This window comes from Polypterus senegalus, chromosome 11 (assembly GCF_016835505.1).
Source record: "Polypterus senegalus isolate Bchr_013 chromosome 11, ASM1683550v1, whole genome shotgun sequence".
Lineage (NCBI taxonomy): Eukaryota > Metazoa > Chordata > Cladistia > Polypteriformes > Polypteridae > Polypterus > Polypterus senegalus.
This window is the reverse complement of record NC_053164.1, coordinates 143319336-143339064: the sequence shown is the minus strand read 5'-3', so window position 1 is coordinate 143339064 and position 19729 is coordinate 143319336. Positions and strand designations below refer to the sequence as shown.

General features: G+C 36.5%; 1 protein-coding gene across 1 annotated transcript in view; it reads right to left on the bottom strand.

Moving 5' to 3' along the window:
- Window positions 1-1962: 1962 nt before the first annotated feature.
- The window catches only part of lemd3 (LEM domain containing 3), a 49256-nt gene continuing 31489 nt past the window's right edge, over window positions 1963-19729 (bottom strand). Inside the window, exons 4-13 of the mRNA XM_039769736.1 lie at window positions 17300-17376; window positions 16661-16743; window positions 15362-15507; window positions 15081-15182; window positions 14759-14861; window positions 13655-13824; window positions 13211-13292; window positions 12766-12871; window positions 7901-7979; window positions 1963-3979 (exon numbers count right to left, since the gene is read on the bottom strand). Coding sequence (XP_039625670.1) covers window positions 3816-3979; window positions 7901-7979; window positions 12766-12871; window positions 13211-13292; window positions 13655-13824; window positions 14759-14861; window positions 15081-15182; window positions 15362-15507; window positions 16661-16743; window positions 17300-17376 — 1112 coding nt within the window. The 3' untranslated portion in view covers window positions 1963-3815. The remainder of the gene's footprint in view (window positions 3980-7900; window positions 7980-12765; window positions 12872-13210; window positions 13293-13654; window positions 13825-14758; window positions 14862-15080; window positions 15183-15361; window positions 15508-16660; window positions 16744-17299; window positions 17377-19729) is intronic.

Sequence of the window (19729 nt, the reverse complement as noted above, 5' to 3'; positions counted from 1 at the left end):
AAGTGACCCAATATTTTATGGATTTATAGAAGATCAAAAAGTACTGATAATCTCTTACAGCCACAAGATTTAATATTTGCAGGAGCAATAACTAGCTGTGGCAGGGAAGTGCAAGGTCATTGAATGAGGACTTGGAAATCACCCAGGAGGAAGAACTTTGTCATGTCTCAACAGGTTTAAATAATCAAAATTGTTCTGATTCATCACAGTAGAAACTGCCTGAGGCAAATGTGCAATCCCAGGGGTCCATGCACTGGATTAACCATCCTCTCTCTTCTTCCTCTGTGAAAGTTGATCCTAAACTACTACTCAAAAGTTTTAGAACACTTCAGTTTTTATGGAAATGCAGTTTAATGTAGAGTTCTGACACAACCCAGAGGTATGTTTTGGGTCACTGTCCTGCTGTAGGATGAAACCCTAACATTCTAGCTGCAAACCAGCAGGTATTGCAAAATGCTATGGTAAACCTTGTGAATCATGACAGTCACTTCCATCTCTGCCTCCAGCAAAAGAACTCTTCAACATCACACTTTCTCCTCTATGTTTGACAGTTGGTGTCACATACTGAGGAACCATCCTTTCACCTACTCGATAGCATGCAAACAACCTGTGCAATGAGCCAGAGATTTCAGATTTTTGATACATATCATATCAGTAATCCACAACTGGTATTTCCTGGCCCAGGCAAGCCTCACTTTCTTACTGCTGCTTTCTCTGTCAAACCTGCAACGCAAAGTCTCTTCACAGTAGAAAGCGAGACTTGCTTTTGTGGACCACTGTTAAGCTATATGTGAAGCTGTTGTATTGTGAGGTGCCTATCACACAAGCTGGTGACCCTCAAACTTGTCTTTTGATTGGGTTGTGGCTTTGGGTCTCTTCCTATCAAGAGTTTCTTCCAGTTTCCAATTGCCTTAGGATTGTGTAATTCTAAATTTTCTTGTCATTCTCACTGGAATTTACAACTTTCTACAGTGTAATTTTGTGTAAGTAGTAATTCAGAAGGTGCAGCAACCAGAAACACAGTCTGTTCCAGCTCTACTTCAAGACAGAGGGTTTTTAAAGTAATCAACAGAGGTTGGGACACTTGTGCAAAATGTTTGCTTCAAGTTACAAGGCTTAATTAACTTCAACTGTTGCAGATCATCTGTAGGTTGTAACCTATTAGTTGTTCCCTGAAGACGGCCCATTTCCCTTTTATCAGTTATTGCAAATCTAAAAACTTTAAATTTAAATCTCTGGCAGTTTACTGCTTACCTCTTCATCATATTAGGTCATTCATTTTATTTCAAGTGGTTACACATTTGAAGAAAAACTGAGGTATTCTAAAACTTTTTAGTCATAGTGTACTTTCTCTTATTGTTATGGCACTGAGCTAAACATTCTGGTATGACAAGGACCTTTGAGATGATGCCACTTCCAGAGATACATTCTGATTTGGAGAGGCACTACATTATTGTGGTAGAAACATTTTACACAGCTCAATAATACAGGTATATATATACAAGAATGATGAAGAATTCATAACTGAGACTCATTCTTTAATACCCAAAATGCACAGTCGCAAAGCTTATAACATAAGAATTTAAACCCATCTTCAATTGCAACTCATCCTCTTAAATTGATTCAACAATTTTACATTTTAATAAGGATTATGAATTGTCTGCCTCCTGGAGGCTTCTCCAAATTCAAGACATTTTCTTTCTTCTCTTCTGTGCACTAGTTGTTTCATGAATTGATATTTTACTGACAAGTTGCTTTCTTCTTTCAAATCCTGTAGTTCTAATGTAATGTGTGCGTTTTTTTTCTTCTAAAAAGTAAAAAACAGATTAGCACTGCAAACAAAATTTAATCCAATGACCACAAGACAGCAGTGCTCAAGAGAGTGCAATGAATGGTAACTACATAGTCTTGGTTTCTTCTTACCAAATAGTCAATTTTTAACACACAAAAAAACCCCACAAATTTAAAAACCCCTAATAAATCTTTAATTAGATTGATTTTACAAGACAAGTGACAAACTACATTAAAACATCTGAACTTTTTAAATGTCAGGCTATTATACAATTTCCCATCTGTTATGCAGGTAGGAGCATTGGTCTTTTTAATGGAAAATACGCTGCATAATAGTACATATTACAATTCTTTAAATGTACAGTGTTTACATAAAATACATTAGAAGCAGAAAAATGTAAAGATGCAGCTAAAATCAAGCTCTGCCATTGGAAAAATGACATCAATATTTTACATTCACTCTTGCAACAGGTTTTTAGAAAATTCAGGTGCACCGAATTCAAGCTAAATCTACAAAAATATAAACATAACCATGATGCACACAAAAAATACAGCAAGATTCCTCTGGTGAAAATTATTTTATACACAATGAGCTCTGTGCAACAAAATTTGCTTCTGAATAGTTTTAATAAACCAAATACATTCTCAAGTAAGCAGTGCCATTAAAAAGCACATAGTTAAGGCACAAAAAGGTTTTCTGCTGTGGGAGAGTGTGCATCAGGTTTATTTTTAGTAACAATGTGCATTGTTTTGTACATCTTAGCTCTGTAAATAGCCAGTACACAATGGAAATTTTTTATTTTAAAACAGCCATACAATTAACTAATGTGTAACGTCAAATTCCTCTCTTTACATCTGCTTCATTGTAATGTTTCTTACAAATGAAGATTATCAAACGTAAACAAAAAATGAGTAAATTCTAATATAACCCTGAAATGAACTACAACCAAAATTCAGCAGCTTACCTTAATCACAAATCAAAGCATTTGGATTGCACTTGTAATACGTTTTGCCATAATCAGGACAAATGTTCCTTTGTGAAATGATTTATGAATTAAATAAACCTTAGTTTTTTTTAATTCAGAATATTTATACAAGTTAAAAAATATCCTACCCCAAGATTTAGAGTAATATCTGTTTTAATCAGAAGGCAGCTATATTTAATTATCTGTCATGTTGGTAGTAGTCATCTGTATTTAAAACAAATGAATGCCATGTAATGATAATGGCAGTTCAATTAATGCAAGAAAACAAGGACTAAAAATACAGATAGTCTGACAACTACCCTTATTGCTAGTATCTTGTTTTTGCTGTCCTTCTACTTGCTGAATGTCAGCATTTAAACACAAAAAATGTGATGGCTTTCCCACCCCCACCCATCCCCACAAAAAATGCCTGAATAATCAGTCATTACAAAATGTGTCTATTTCACCTCTAAATACAGGTGCTGCCTATTTGGCTAAGTGTGCTGCACAGTATGAACAGGAAGCTTAGTTAGACACTTTAAAAGATACAGCCACCACCAAAATTTACATACAGCACTGCATCTAACTGCTTGTGCATGCCTTAAAAAAATAATAGTAATACTACTGAGACAATGTCCCCCAAAACAGCTGTAGAAAATAATAAATATCCACATTATTATACACTTTAAAGCTTAAATAGGGGCAATATTTTAACCAGCTCATGCACAAACACAGCTGAGTTAAGACAGTTCATTTTTGAGGCCAGTAGTAAAAGTAGTAGTTAAAAGTGAGTGATAGGGAAGCCTAATATTTAACTACACTCTCAAGTGGGAATAGAGGAGGGGGTGTGTCTCTTGTATGATTTTTTTTTTTTTTGCTTTTTTCTTTTAACATATAATGAATATGAGTATTGAATTGAGTTTATTTTTTACATTTTATAATCATTTATTAAGCTGCAGATATCTTCAAATGGCCCCAGGAGTCTATAGAAAAAATTGCATAAAAAGGAAGACAAGAGTCCATTTTGTCCTACAGCAGTGTACAGGCATTAGCCAGTTCTCATGACTTTGCCACAGAGTTGATTGTGCTGGTCCTGTGACGCAAGTGTGAGACAGTGTTCAGAAAGTTGTCTGATGGTTTAAGAGGAGTGCTGCAGTTTAAAGCTTGGGGAAAACGTTGATGATATCGATCTAGTCGAAGATACTTTACTGTTACTAATTTTCCTGTGGAGAAAAACACAAAGCAATGTAAGCATTTTAAAATCATTCTTTTATACAGAAAAACAGCTCATAAATAAATAGTATTAGTCAGAACTACAATGTGAAAAAAATATTCAAGAGACAGGGAATATTACAGCCACAGTGTATTATATCCCTAATCAAAGTTGATTAAAGTTGTGCAGATTCAAAATAAGTCAAAACTATTAAAACATATGGCTGTATACAACTTTTTTTTAGGAAGGATTCATAATAACTCAAAATTATATTATACATTACAACCTTCTAATTTTTTTTTTCCCCCAATCTAAACAGTCTGTTTTTCAGAAAGATCACTGCTACTGTTAAATGAATATGTTACTTCATCTACTGTGACTTACTCCATTGAATCACAGACCTGATAAAAAAATGCTACCTGAAAACCACTACACCCAGGAATTAGTTACATTTTTTTGTGCTAATCTTACATCAGAAGTGATATAAAATTTCAGATACACTGACATGGATGCAGGGTTTCATGCTGCTTCCTAAGAGATCCAGAAAGTTCAGTGGCTCTAAACTGACCTTAATAAAATAACCCATCTAGGTGCACTAAGACTGAAATGCATGGACAAATAAAATATAGATGGCCTATGCATTACAGAATAGGCACCATTGGAATTAAAGCTCTGCACACTGCAGATACAGATAGAATGGATAGAATGCACATGAATTGCATAAATGGGAACACTGAAATTAAAATTAATCAAATATTTGGTGCTTAGCTGTACATACTACTGCAATACAATCCAATACAATTGAAAAGATGCCAACTGTAGAAAAAACGAGGTTAATACATTTCAGATTTTCTTAGTTAAAACAACTGTGTAAGTGAAAAATATCAATGTAATGTGAGACGGACAGCAAGAAGTGTCGTACTCTTTATGGTCTCAATATCAACCCTATTACAAACATATTTCTGTATCAAATATCCAAGTGCTTTATAATTTTGTTTTGATCAGTTGCAAAAAAAGTAAACACCAGAAATTATGTAGCCATCAATATTCTCCAGGTAGAAGAGTGAAAACTTCTTCATTTTGTTCTCACTTGGGAACTTTTTTTTAAGAATGTGGTTGAAATTTGTTTAATCTGTCTAGACACGTTCGTTAAAGACTAATTATCTTACCATAACCTGCAGTGATTGTAAGTAATAGCAGATCCAATCAATAAAAAATGAAACATGGCAATTTGAAGATGGGGAAATACAATGTCTAAACAGCTCTGACAATGACTAGCTATTCCAGTTTGAAAAGAAAGGCACTAATAAGAACAGACTACAAAAGTTTCTCCAGGATGCTAAAAGAGTGGCAACACAGCAAGTGCTAGTTATGCTTAAACTATCAGTGTAATTTGAGAAAGAAACCACTGAGGGCTGAAAGGAGAACAGAATGTCTATTCAGTTGTATAGTTGGCTGCATATGGTCTCAGATCAGGAGAAATGGAACTGTGTTTCTGCTTTTAAGGCAAGATCAAGGACCACCACTGGAAAATGGACATAATCATTTAGCCCATTAGGTGGCAGTATGTGTCAAAATTTTGCATTTGTAAGGGCATGTCAGAATCTGGCAGCAACTCCTGCCCCTTCAAAGGCTTTACAAAAGTGAAGGTTGCAGAAGTCTGGTTTGCTGGCCCATTTTAGAAATCCACCACTGATACAACAAACCAGACATTTACTTAATACGTAGATAACAGGCCCAAATAACATGTTTTCATTAAAAATGACCAATGACAGCTTTTAAAAAGCTGATCTTAAACCTTTGAAATATGGACTTAAAATATGGTTCACAACCCAGTCTGATTTAATGTCGAGCAGAGTCGCACTTCACAATTGTAATTAATGGGAAATCACGTAAGCTTTATAGAGTGTCTTGCAATAGGTTGCTATGGGTGGTTAAAGCAAACACCATTGCTCTGATATTACCTGCATTATCAATTTTCCAAGGGGGAATGGATGCTTGTCTGCAGTGATACTTCAAGAAAGGATTTCACCACCAGGTGACTACTGGTGGTGAATCTGGGTCTTGAAAACACAAAAAAATAAAAATTGGGATGGGGAAAAATATTTAAGAATCAGTGGACTAGACAAAGTCTACTGTAGCAGGTCACAAAAATGGCGTAAAAATATGGTGAAATATTAATATTGCAAAAAAGGTTTAATAATCAATCCAAACTGTCTCAATAATCTAGTTAAATCCTGATATGCTTCATTGGAAAGTCAGATGCATTAATAAATATATATTGCACCAGAGTGTAAAACTGGATTTAATATTTTAATATAAGTTGCCTATACTTATGTTAGATATTTTAGAGACAAATCTTAACATCTGTAAATTTTACCAAGGACTTTAATTCCTCTTGTATTCTCTTTGAAGAGAATATATCAGTTATGATTTCGTAAGCATGCAATTCTGAAATACCATAAACCGGATCACTAGTTCCAATCGATTTGTGGCAAATTGATAGGGAAATGTTTTTAATTTTATTTGACTGACATTTTATATTCCTGCTTTGATGCAGTATTGGTGCACCAGCAAATTAAATTAAAGTGCTTAAAAAAGACTCTGCTGCTAGCTGTGCCATCAGCAAACTGTCCCCAAATCAAAAAAAAAAAAAAAAGAAAAGTTCCCTACTTAGTTCAGTGCCAGTAGCTTTCTAAGCCTAGGTATATCACAAGACACTGCTGCACATATTAATTCACATGAACAGTTTACATGCTTGCAAAATACTTCAACATTAAAGAAGAAATGTGTATATTATTTTCCACACAATAACATTCCTATCTCTTCCTCTTTTCCACCGCACATGCACAAAAGCCACTCTGTAAAATCAAACCAACATATTTTATATTTTGTCAGCTGTGACACACCAGGTCAGACACTTTCTTGCTGCTATAGACATCACTGTTCAAATCCTCTTCCTGGCGAGTATGTGGGGTTCACACCACCTCGTGCCATCTGTGGCTGCAAGGGTTTTGTCTGTAACTGTTTTTAATGTGTTCAAATAATATCTGATCACATAATCAAAAAAAAACATTTTCAGTTTTCCTATGCACCAGCAAAAAATGTTTGCAATTTTCTTTTTATGTCCTACTAATGCAGCAAATCATGGACTCATTCATGCTATATTTACAGCAAACAAAAGTGAAAGAATTTCTTGCTTTTATCATATGCAGAAGTGACACTTTCTCTTTTTACCCGCAGGCTCATTAGCATAAGAACTTTGAACACATTAACCCTTGTCACAATATAAAGTTGCATGTTTTAGAGACAGTGATATAGTCACCTGGTCTAACACTCAGAGGTGCGCTCTTTATTGTGCTGCATGATGGTCTGTTAAATGTGTTATTAAATTAGTAGTGCCAAACATCTCTGCTTTAGTTCCACTCTTTTCCTGGCATAATTTTTCATTTTAACATACACAACGCAGCAGACATTATTTAATTTGGTTTACTGACAGAAGCAGAGACCTAGAAAAGCAGTGTACATGTGTGCATCTTACCACTCCCCAAACACCCCACCACTCCCAGAATCATAAAAGCAGCTATGTATAACTTGAATTCCAGCTGGCCGATCACATATTTTAAGTGGAAACTAACTAGCTCTGATCTTTTGTTTTTGAATCAACGCATCACTATTTCAAAAATGTACTGGTCTAACAAAGAAAATTAGTTGATGAATGATACAAGTGCCCACAAGTTTAACACAAAAAAACAACCCAATCTATATAACTCGTAAATAATCAAAAACAGCTGCCCAGCACATAATTGTTGGTCACTTAATAGTTTTTAGTTTTATCTAGTTGAACATGAAAACAGTGGTACCTACATTCCATAACTTCAATAATAATACTTAATAAAAAAAAAAAAGCATTTTTTGGCCAGTCACTTACCATCAAACCAGGAACCATGTAATGCTTTAAAAGCTTTTCCAGCATGTTCAGCTGACAAACATTTAACATATACACAGCCCTGGAAGGAAAAAAACAAAAAACAAAAATGAATTGCTATATAAATATAAATGTTAATACATTGTTACAAATTAGTAACATCTATCTTATTATTTGTTGAAATATAAAACATAATAGAGCAAAATTTTGTGTTTTAAATCCACGTATATGTATTAGAGCTAGTGGTGGCCATGTTAAATATAAGACCTACTACTTCAGTTGTGTTACCGTATTTTTCGAACCATAAGACGCACTTTTTTTTCCCTCAAAAGTGGGGGGAAAATGAGGGTGCGTCTTATGGTCCAAATGCTGTCCAGCAAGGCTATTGTAAAAGGATATTTGTTTGCCCGTGGTGTCCCATGCACTGTCGCTCGCTGCTGCGTTCGCTTACTGTCGCGTACGGTACTTACAATTTACAGTTCAGGTGCTGGAGGTGATGTTAGCCCTCCCCTCAATCAGCAACGCCATACCTACGGGTGCCGAGGGAACGCTCGCCCACCACTCTTGGACACACCAAACCAATCAGGTGCTTTAGATGATGTCAGCCCTCCCCGCCCCTCATAGCCACAGCTGCTCAATCAGCAACGCCATACGGACGGGCGCCGAGGCAATGCCCGCCCACCACTCTCAGACACGCCACACACCCTGCGTCAAATGACGCAAAAGGAGGCAGGATAGCGTCCGCCAACAGTAGGAGTCAGATGACCTCGATGGCAATGACGGCGCGAAGGAGGGAGGGGGAAGGACTTAATGTACCAGTACCTGGGAAAATAAAAGATTATTAAAATCATGACAGCCTGTGACAGTCGTCTCCCTTTCTCCCTCCGCCCGCTTCTTACTGTGCTGGTACTAATGTGCTGCTCCATGTCCAGCTTGTTGTAGCTGTGTTCGTGAGAGCACTGCAAGTCCTGCCTCCTGGAGTCTCAATGGTCAGTCAGTCATTCAGGTCACACGATCAGCACAGCTCACGCCTCCCCTGTGTGTGCGAGTATGTGTGTGTGTGAGACATTGATTGACTGACTGACTGGATCAGATCATCAAGGACAGGTCCGGACAGGAGGATTCAATCCCATCACCAGAAGTGTTCTAGGTACCGTACTTCTACAACAAAATGTGTTTAAACAAAAAACAAATGTACAGTGGTACAGTCAACCCTCTTTTATCGAGGTTAATCCGTTCCAGACTCTGCCGCAATAAATGAATTTCCGTGAAGTAGGATTCTTTTTTTATAAATCGAATATTTTCGCAGTTAGAGCATAGAAAACCTGTTTACGACCTTCTAAATACATTTTCTAACATTATTAGAGCCCTCTAGACATGAAATAACATCCTTTAGTCAAATGTTTAAACTGTGCTCCATGACAAGACAGAGATGACAGTTCCGTCTCACAATTAAAAGAATGCAAACATATCTTCCTCTTCAAAGGAGTGTGCGTCAGGAGCAGAGAATGTCAGAGAGAGAGAGAGAGAGAAAGAGCGAGAAAAGCAAACAATCAATAATCAACAGGGCTTTTTAGTATGCGAGGCACTGCCGGACAAAGCAGCTACAAGGAAGGCAGCCATGTGAAGTTAGTCTTTCAGCATTTTTTAGAGGGACGTCCGTATCCTCTAGGCAAACAGCCTTTGTGTAAACAGCCCCTCTGTCACTAGCAGAGAATGTGAGAGAGAGAGAGAGAGAGAGAGAGAGAGAGAGAGAAGCAAACAATCAAAAATCAATACGTGCTGTTTGAGCTTTCAAGTATGCAAAGCACCGCACGGGAAGCATATCGTATTTCATTCAGGAGTTTTATTTAATATGTAATACGTGCTCTGATTGAGTAGCTTCTCAGCCATCTTGCAATAGCGTCCCTTGTATGAAAACAACTGGGCAAAGCAACTGAGGAAGCATGTACCATAAATTACAGTAAAAGACCCACTGTCCGCAGAAATCCACGAACCAGCAAAAAATCTATGATATATATTTAGATATGCTTAGATTTAAAATCCGCAATAGAGTGAAGCCGCGAATGTCGAAGTGCGATATAGCGAGGGATCACTGTATATTAACAAAAATAAAAATAAAAAAAGCTCTGCCTAGGTGCTTTTCTAAAGGGCACTAACAAGCAGCACTTACAAAACAAAATACAGTGGAACCTCGGTTTGTGAGCATAATTCGTTCCGGAAACGTGCTCGCAGTCCAAAGCACTCATATATTAAAGTGAATTTTCCCATAAGAAATACCGGTAATGGAAACTCAGACGGTTCGTTCCACAACCAAAAACTATTCATATAAAAATGATTAATACAAAATATAAAGTAAAAATACATAAAACAAATTAAACTGCACTTTACCTTTGAAAAGAATCATTCATGGATGGTGTGAGTGAGTTTCTAAACTCTTGTGGGATTCTACCCAACGTGATGACACGTGGAAAAGCACCCCAAAGCAATCGCAGTCTCCCAGCGCTGTAGCAGTTCTCCGTAAATGCGAATTTGAAAAGATCGCAGACATGTTATAAGCGCCTGCCGTTGATGGGTGATACAAGGAACATTATAAATGCGCAGGGCACAGTACTACTTGGCCACGACCCTGCCTGACTGCAGTGTATGTTTATAGGAGAGTGGCAGATCCCATAAATAACCGCGCTGTTGCTGTTTCAAGCTGAATAAAGCTAGTGCTGCTAAAGTACTGAGACTCAGCTTCGTGTTTTGGGGTGCAAGACAGGGACTTGTGCACACACGCAATGCTGCAGTAAACAGTATACGCATGTATGGATGTTGACTATATGAGTAAGGCACGCCGACTCAGATGGAGAATAGAGATGATTGCCCACAATCCCGCAGAGAGAGAGAGAGAGAACCACCATCAGCTCAGCTGTGCACTGCATAGATACTGATCACGCTACTCACCCATCCATTGAGCCACTGTCCACCCTGTCACCTGCTCCATTCGGCGGAGCACAGGTTCATTCCATCGGCCGGGTCTATGTGATGCCGCACAGTGCCCTGACAGGCAGGCAAGGAGCCTGTCTTGGCAGGAGAGACACACATAGTCTCTCCTGCCATGCAAAGCCCTGCCTGTCAGGCTGGTTGGTGCCCTTTAATTTTAATACCGCTTGGCGATGCATGGGTTAAGACTTACGGTAACCCATGTGCATCGCCAAGCGGTAGGAGTCAGATTACTGATGTGTACGGTAATATGTCTCTCGTAAACAACTGACAGTTCTTTCATTACTGTATTTTCCTCAGAAAAACACCAATTCTCTAACGGTACAAAATGTCAAAGACGAAAAGATTAGCATATAAAATTCCGTTTAAACTGGAGGTAGCAAAATATGCAAAAGAACATGGAAACAGAGCAGCGGAGAGACATTTTGGGGCACCTCCAACTGAAAAAATGATGAGTGTGGAGGAAACAGGAGGATCAGCTGCAAAAACTTGATAAAACTACCGGTAAGCACACTTTGCGTGGGCATGTTGCAAAATGGCCACAGTTAGAAATGGACATGAAAGAATAGATCACACATCAACGGAATATGGGTTTCTCAGTTTCTACAAAAATGATCATCTATGAAGCCAAATGCATTGCTGTAGAGAAAGGCATTAAGGATTTTATTGGCTCACCATCATGGTGCTACAGATTTATGAGGAGAAGCGGCCTTGCTATGCGCACCAAAACTAGAATTGCACAAAAAATGCCACAAGAATATGAATTGAAGATTCTGTCTTTTCATAAATTTGTAATTAATGCTAGGAAAAAAAATGATTTTTCAATGGACCCGATTGGGAATATGGATGAAGTATGTGCCATCTAATAAGATGGTTGATCTCAAAGGTGCCAAAACAATAACCGTGAAAACCTCAGGACATGAGAAAACACATTATATTGCTGTGTTGTCCTGCTGTGCTGATGGCACCAAATTGCCACCGATGATAATTTTCAAAAGGAAAACCTTTCCAAAAGCTGTTATTCCATGAGGAGGAGTTGTACATGTTCATGAAAAAGAATGGATGGACAAAAACGGAATGAAAGTATGGATTGAAAAAGTGTGGTCCAAACGTCCTGGAGGGCTTCTGAAAAAATCTGCTTTATTAGTGCTTGACCAGTTCAGAGCACATATTAGCGAAACAACAAAAAACAAACTTAAAGAGGTGAAGATTCATCTAGCTGTAATTCCTGGGGGTCTTACCAGCCAGTTGCAACCTCTTAATGTTTCAATCAACAAACCATTTAAAGTCTTTATGAGAGAAGAGTGGAACAAATGGATGGCTGCTGGGAATCATGATCTGACTCCTACTGGACGAATGAAGAGGCCCACTATCACTCAAGTTTGTGAATGGGTTAAAACATCATGGCAGTCAGTGAAGGATGAAATCATTGCACGGTCATTCAAAAAATGTAGCATTAGCAATGTCTTAGATAGAACTGAAGATATCATATATGAAGATAGTGAAGAAAGTGATATAAGTGATTGTGAGCAACTGAGTTTCATAAATTCTGACACTAGTGATGATGAGTTTTTGGGGTTTCCAGAAAACTAGAAAAGTCCTTGAGCCTCTAAGTCTTTCCTCATTTGTTAATGGAAGTGATGATGGTTCTTAACACCACTGTTGAGTTTATGCCGTTAAATATTACCGTATTTTGCTATATTTCAATAAATATTTTAGTATACTGGTACTATTTGGTTCAGAATATTTTTTTCTCGTTTTCTTGCTCTAAAAACTGGGTGCGTTTTATGGTCCGAAAAATACGGTAATTATTAATTTTATGGCAAAACAACTCTCCACTGCACAACACTTATTTACTTTATTGGAAACTTTCCACTCACCTCTCGAGAATTCTTATCCACAGCAATATGAACAATGCCATCATTATCACTGCATTTTTCCAGTATAGCTTCATGAATAGCCAAATCCCATGTTTCTCCAACTTCCCTGAAATTATATTTCAAAAAGGAAAATTTTAAAATTAATTTTTTCAGAAGATACAATTTCAATGTGTAAATTTGTTGCTTTATTTATTTGTTAATGGATGCTGTTATTCATTTATCTTAGACTAGCAAAATTGTGTAACAATACTGTCCTGATAATTTCATATCTGAATAAATGGTCTGCTTATTAAATTAAAAAAAAAAAAAAACAAAACAAACTAATGCTATCCCATTCAAACATATAAAGTCTTGCAACAAGCAAACTCTTTTTTAAGCATGTTTCCATGACCATTTTCAAATACTGCATGACATAATCTAAACAACTATTTAACATTATACTCACATAACAGGATCAAACATGTTCCGTATCTTTAAACAAGGTGTTAAACTGTTAGGTGGGGAATTTCTCTTGTCCAGTGGAAAGGCTGTGAGGGTAGAGAGGAAATATTAAGCTTTAGCTTAATGTAATTTTTAGTTTAATAAATTTCATTAACACTAAGTGCCATGTAAGGGTACATATACATGTAATCTTTTTTTCCCCCCTTAGAGGTCTGACTGAAACATAGTTTTCAATAAGAAAAAAATTCAACAAATGGCAAAAAGCATTTTATACAGGGTAATGGTAGAATATGTGATTTAACATGCACTTAAAACCTATAGCTTCAGTTACTTACTGTACATTATGAGAAATATAACTGAAAATTCAATCTACCGTAGCAGAACTGGTGAAGGAGTCCCCAAGCAATGAAATAACAAAAACAGCAAAAGATCATAAATTTCACCTTACCTTTTCCTTGCCAAACTTTAGATGGTATTTTGTCACAAGCTAAAGATGGCTGAATCCATTTCCAGACTAGGAAGTCAGCACCACCTATTCTTTCTGTTTGTGTTCTCATACGAGATTCATTTGTAGAAAGAAAATGTACAGCTCTATCCCAGACCTTTTTCATCTTCTTTCTGCAACAAGTATTAATTTAAAAATACACAACATATATTACCTTACACGGACAAAACAAATTTGAAAGTTAAACATTTACAGATTACCACTGTACTATATTTCTCTCAGTAATCGCCACCTCAGTTTTCAGGATTACATATACTGCACAAGTGAAATTGCAGTAATAAAATTTCCCCCAGCCTGCCATTGGTGGAATTTAATATAAAAGGGTAAATTCTAAAATCACAACTGCATATAAATAAAACAATGGAGCATTACTGTTCCCCACCTAAAATGTATTCATTTGATCATTCTCCTTCCCTGCTCTTGCTATGAAATGAGAAGCGTAAAGTTTTTCAGCTGAATTAAAATTAAGGATTTAATGGCAATAAGTATTACTCAGCAAAATAACATCTAGCTGTATGCTGACGTTCTGGTGTCTGTTTGCTCTGTAGTTTAAAAAAAATTCAGTTTGCAAAGAAGAGTGCGAACTGATGTCAAAGCTCCCATCTGTTGCTTCAGATGTGACTTTTGCAAATGTGAGTGGTTTCCTAGAAATACATCTAGCAAGTTCTTCTTGCATGGCAAAAACAGAAAATTAGTTTTGTATATTATAACAAAAGCAGTATTCTGGGGAACAATTACTGCAGTTCAGAAAGGCATTTATTATTTTAACTGATATTTACAATACTGATTCCTTCCAGGTAAGATTTTTTTTTTTCTGTCATACATAACAGGAGACTTGATTTAACAGGCACTGTTTAAAAATTCAAAGGAGGTATTTTTGTTAAACTTTTAACACATACTGATTTAATTCTTACTGTTCAAAAAACAGCTCCCAAAATTAAAACTACACACTCAAATACTAAAAAGTAAGATGTAAATATTGTTTTGATTAATTTAACTTAATGAATAAACTTTATAAATGAAGAAAATCTTTTACATTTTATATACCTGTCTTGAGGTTTAATAAGGGAATCTCGAACATGCGGAATAGGCAAGTAAGGCTGCAAATCTTTATTTTCCTGGCATGCTTCATGGTGACTTCTTAGCACATCTATAAGAAATTAATAAATCAAAAAGAATAATCTTTCTGCATCCTAACTCCATTTTCAAATTGTTGTTTCATCTTTAATATAATGTGAAGGGACAGAGGTGGGTGTACAAGCATAATTTTAACTGACAGTCTTTTTATTCAAATAAAAATGGCATTAAAGCATTAAGGTGCTTGAGTGAATGACATTAAAAAATATTTTCACATTGAAGATTTCTTTACCTATTATTTTTCCCACCATGTCATACATCTGTTTGGTTTCTTCAGCCTCCTTTTTCCATCGGTATTTCATGTACCACAAAATACACAAAACAATTCCAATGCCTGCCAACAAGTAAAATTGTTTGTTAAAAGATTGAAAGGATACATTTTTATTCAGGCTGTTAAAAATGCTTAATAAGTAAAACATTTAAAGGACAATGCAATATGAAACAACTTCTATATAATGCAAAGGTATCCTATACATAAACAGAATTTTAAGTCTATCAAAAGTAAAATCTTACCCAAGACAAAAAGCAGCATTCTGTGAATTACAACAACAAATGCACGTCGGAAGCGACATATAAAAGACATATTAGGATGTGTAGATTCCAGATATTTAATGTCAGAAACAACTTTTACGTCTTCATCCTGGGTTCTCCCAATCAACCTGGAGGGGGCGGGTGGGGATGTAAAAAGAAACATATAATAATAAACGGACTTCAACAATAAAACTGCAATTACTTTTCACTGTTACACAAGAAAGTAGAAGCCAACATGAACTTCAACATATTTTTTTTATAGGTTCTGAACCCATGCTGCAACTCAATGTTGATTCTTTAGGATTAACCAAACCAAGCTTTGTGGGTAACCTGGATGCTGTTACCTCAAGACCTAACATTCCCATTCTGGTTGGATTAGATTTATCAAGAACTATCACAGGCAGAGTGGTGGTTCTGAGGCTAGGGATCTGCGCTGGCAGTTGGAAGTTTGCCAGATCGAAACCCATAAACACCAGAAGTGACTCTACTGCGTTGGACTCTTAAGCAAGGCCCTTAACCTGCAATTGCTTCATCCCGAGTATGACTTTAATCTGCATCCAGCCCTGCAAGCAGATCTTCCAATTTACAGGGAAAACTTGGGGGTTGGTGGCAGGTTTGGCACTCCACCCGCTGTAAGCAACCTCACACTGTTCCAGTGTGGTGCTGAAGTGTCGCTTGCTGCACTCGGGTCCAAATCCAGGTGGTTTGTTGTGTGGTGGGTATGGCAATGCGCTATCAGCAGACCAACCTCTCTCTCTCTCTCTCTCTGTCATGGGGATCTAATCATGTACTGCTTTGACTACTCACACCCCAGGCAAACCTGGTAGTGGCAAATATAAGGGTTTGGGGTGTCAATGAATGGTACTGCTGCAGAGACCCCATTCCAAATTAATAAAGGACATGGTTTTAAAAGACAGCTCTTTAAGTTTCCTCCCATTGTTTGCATAAGGTTAATTACAGACAAGTTCTATGTTTTAAGATTGAGCAGATTTAGTATTTTGTAGTATACAGGATGGCTGCAGAATGATAGATTGATTAGTGCTGCTCAAAAAGTTCAGTATCTTTAGTTTAACACAGTGAGTCATTCAGTTAAAGGTGTAATTCTCTTTTAATGCACTCCAATTTTAATTAAGCTGGTTTGGGAATGTTTGTGTTAGACTGGTAACATTTTATTAGAACATTAATTAGTTTAAAAGGTTAAGAATAAAAACCTAAGAATGAATACTGTCAACTATTAAGATGAACATCATCTGGAAAATTAAACCTAATACATGTCCTTACCTTATTCCTGCTGCACTTTCTCCACTTTTAATAATCCACTCCAGAGCAGCAGAAAGGTTTTCTTCAGAAGAAATATTCTGAACCTATTTAGGGATAAATACATTTTAAAATTTTGTAACTGGCCGATAACTGAAATACAGAAAATGTGCCAAGTTGCACAAATGGCATTATACACCTGAATAAAGCTGGCAATTTGTTTTCAATACAAGAAGAGTAAGGTAAGGTGGTCTGGATATTATGCAAGAATGATGTGCTGTGCAGATACAACTCATAAAGGAGGAACCCTTAGCTGGTTCAGGAAAGCATATGAATGCTACTACTATGATGAACTGGGAACTTTTGCTGTGGAGAGTGAAATATAGGCTCTTCTTGTGGAAACTATTAAACTCTATCTGTACATCCTCTTTGGAAAAAGAAAATTGAAAGCTCTGCATATTATAGTTAGAGGGAACACATTTATTTACTATCCATGACAAGTAAATTTTTTTGCATGATGATACATTAATACAACAATAATGTATTTTCTAAAGCTCATTTTAAGTATTGACAAAATTTCATATACAATTTAAATCTTGCAGAACTTATTCTACCAATTATACAAAAATTAAAAACACAAAATTTGTAAAACAGTCATCTTACAGATAAAAAATCAGAAGCCTCCTTAAAGGTCAGATTTCTGCTCCCGCTATATAAATGATCTCCACAGTCATGTTCACCTGGAAGAAAAGAAGGAATAAGAATTGCAGACCCAGACTTATCAAAGTAAAAATCAGACTCCTATATTATAAACTGACAAATACAAAACACTTGAACATTAAATAGAAATTTAAAGACAGAGACACACACATCTTACATCAGGCATGTCCAAAGCCCGGCCCATGTTCACATTTCCACCGGCCCTCAGACTCTGTCATAAAATCAATAATATACAGCACACCAGCACTGTTGACCACAGTATAAAATACATGTGTACAAAAAAGCTATTTTATATTTCACCAGAAGATGCAGTAGACCTTGTGTTGCACTCTCACCGCGTGATGCTTGTGAGATCCTTTCCTGCCTATTTCTAAAATGGCGACTGTAACTAGAAAAAGGAAAGCTGACAGCGAGGGCTAGCGCTTCCAGGACAAGTGGAAACTGGAGTATTTTTTCACTGAAATACAAAACAACTGTCTGCCTAATTTGCCAAGAGACTGTGGCTGTTTTCAAGGAACTCAATATCAAGAAGCACTACCAGACGAAACATGCTAACTACGACAAGCTAACTGGGAACGAACGCGGCAAAAAACTGAAGCAACTGGATGCTGTTTTAACGGCACAGCAGCGCTTTTTCACAAGAGCCCGTGAGTCAAATGAAAATGCCACAAAGGTGAGCTACGAGGTAGCAACGCTAATTGCCAAGCACTGCAAACCTTTTACTATGGGTGGATTTATTAAAGACTGCATGATGAAAATGGAGAAAATTTATCCTGAGTAGAAGCAAGAGTTTGCCAATGTTTGCCTGGTTCGTAACACTGTGGTACGGAGAATTGAAGATGTTTCATCTGATATTAAGAGACAGTTAGAGGCAAAAGGAGTGGAGTTTGACTTTTTTTTGTTAGCCTGCATTGAAAGCATAGATGCCTCAGACACCGCTCAGTTACTAATTTTTCTGAGAGGAGTGGACAATGAAATGAACGTGAGTGAAGAGCTACTTGACCTCCAGAGCCTTAAGGACCAAACAAGAAGAATAGATTTGTTTCTGTTTGTTCCGCCGTAGATGACATGAAACTACTGTGAAATAAAGTCACTGGGATTATTACGGATGGCGCACCTGCCATGGCTGGCGAGCAAAGTGGATTATCAACCCTAGTCTGTAACAAAGTCATTGAAGAAGGAGGCAAAGCTATAAAGCTCCACTGTATTATTCACCAACAAGTTCTCTGTGCCAAACAACTGAAATATGATCATGTTATGAAACCGGTGATAAAGGCTATTAATTATATTTGCTCCAAAGCCCTGTGCCACCACCAGTTTCAACAGTTTCTACTCGACATCCAGGCTGAATATGGAGATGTTGTGCATCACGACGATGTAAGAACAAATTTAAAAATCTCAGTTAATTGATTTTTTTTGTGATGATCGAAACCAGTTTTGAATATGCACCGAGTCTTTTCAATCCATGTATCATTTGTTCTTTTGTTTTTCAGTTGACAATCAAACCGGTTCTCGTAAACCCGCCAAAAATATTAAAATCAAATTCAGTCCGGCAGCCCATTTTTCCATTTTGTATTTTTGATCCGAGTCTAAAAATGAAATAATGAAAAACAGCCTTTTTCATTTTTGATATCCGATTCAAAATCAAACACATTTTCGATTTTTGATGGTCAATTGAAAAACGAAAGAATGAGTGATACACGGATTCATATGGGGTCCGTGTACTTTTTGGTATTTGAAGTTTCATTTTAGAAGCAAAAACGAAAATGAAAGGAATTTTCAGATTTAGATTTTTGATTAAAAAATAAAATGAGAGAAAATAAGGTATTTTGTAATTCTGTGGTAACAAATAGCAGTCACAAACTTAAAATTACACATACTTTTCTGGATTTATTTGTGACTAGCAAAATACCCAAGCTTCGCAGAGTGAGAAGTAGTGTGTTAAAGAAGCAATGAAAAGAAAAAGGAAACATTTTGAAAATAACGTAACATGATTGTCAATGTAATTGTTTTGTCACTGTTGTGAGTGATGAGTGTTGCTGTCATATATACACACTGCACACACACACATAAACACACATATATATATATATATATATATATATATATATATATATATATATATATATATATATATACACACATACATATATATATACATATATACAGTGGAGGAAATAATTATTTGACCCCTCACTGATTTTGTAAGTTTGTCCAATGACAAAGAAATGAAAAGTCTCAGAACAGTATCATTTCAATGGTAGGTTTATTTCAACAGTGGCAGATTGCACATCAAAAGGAAAATCGAAAAAATAACTTTAAATAAAAGATAGAAATTGATTTGCATTTCATTGAGGGAAATAAGTTTTTGAA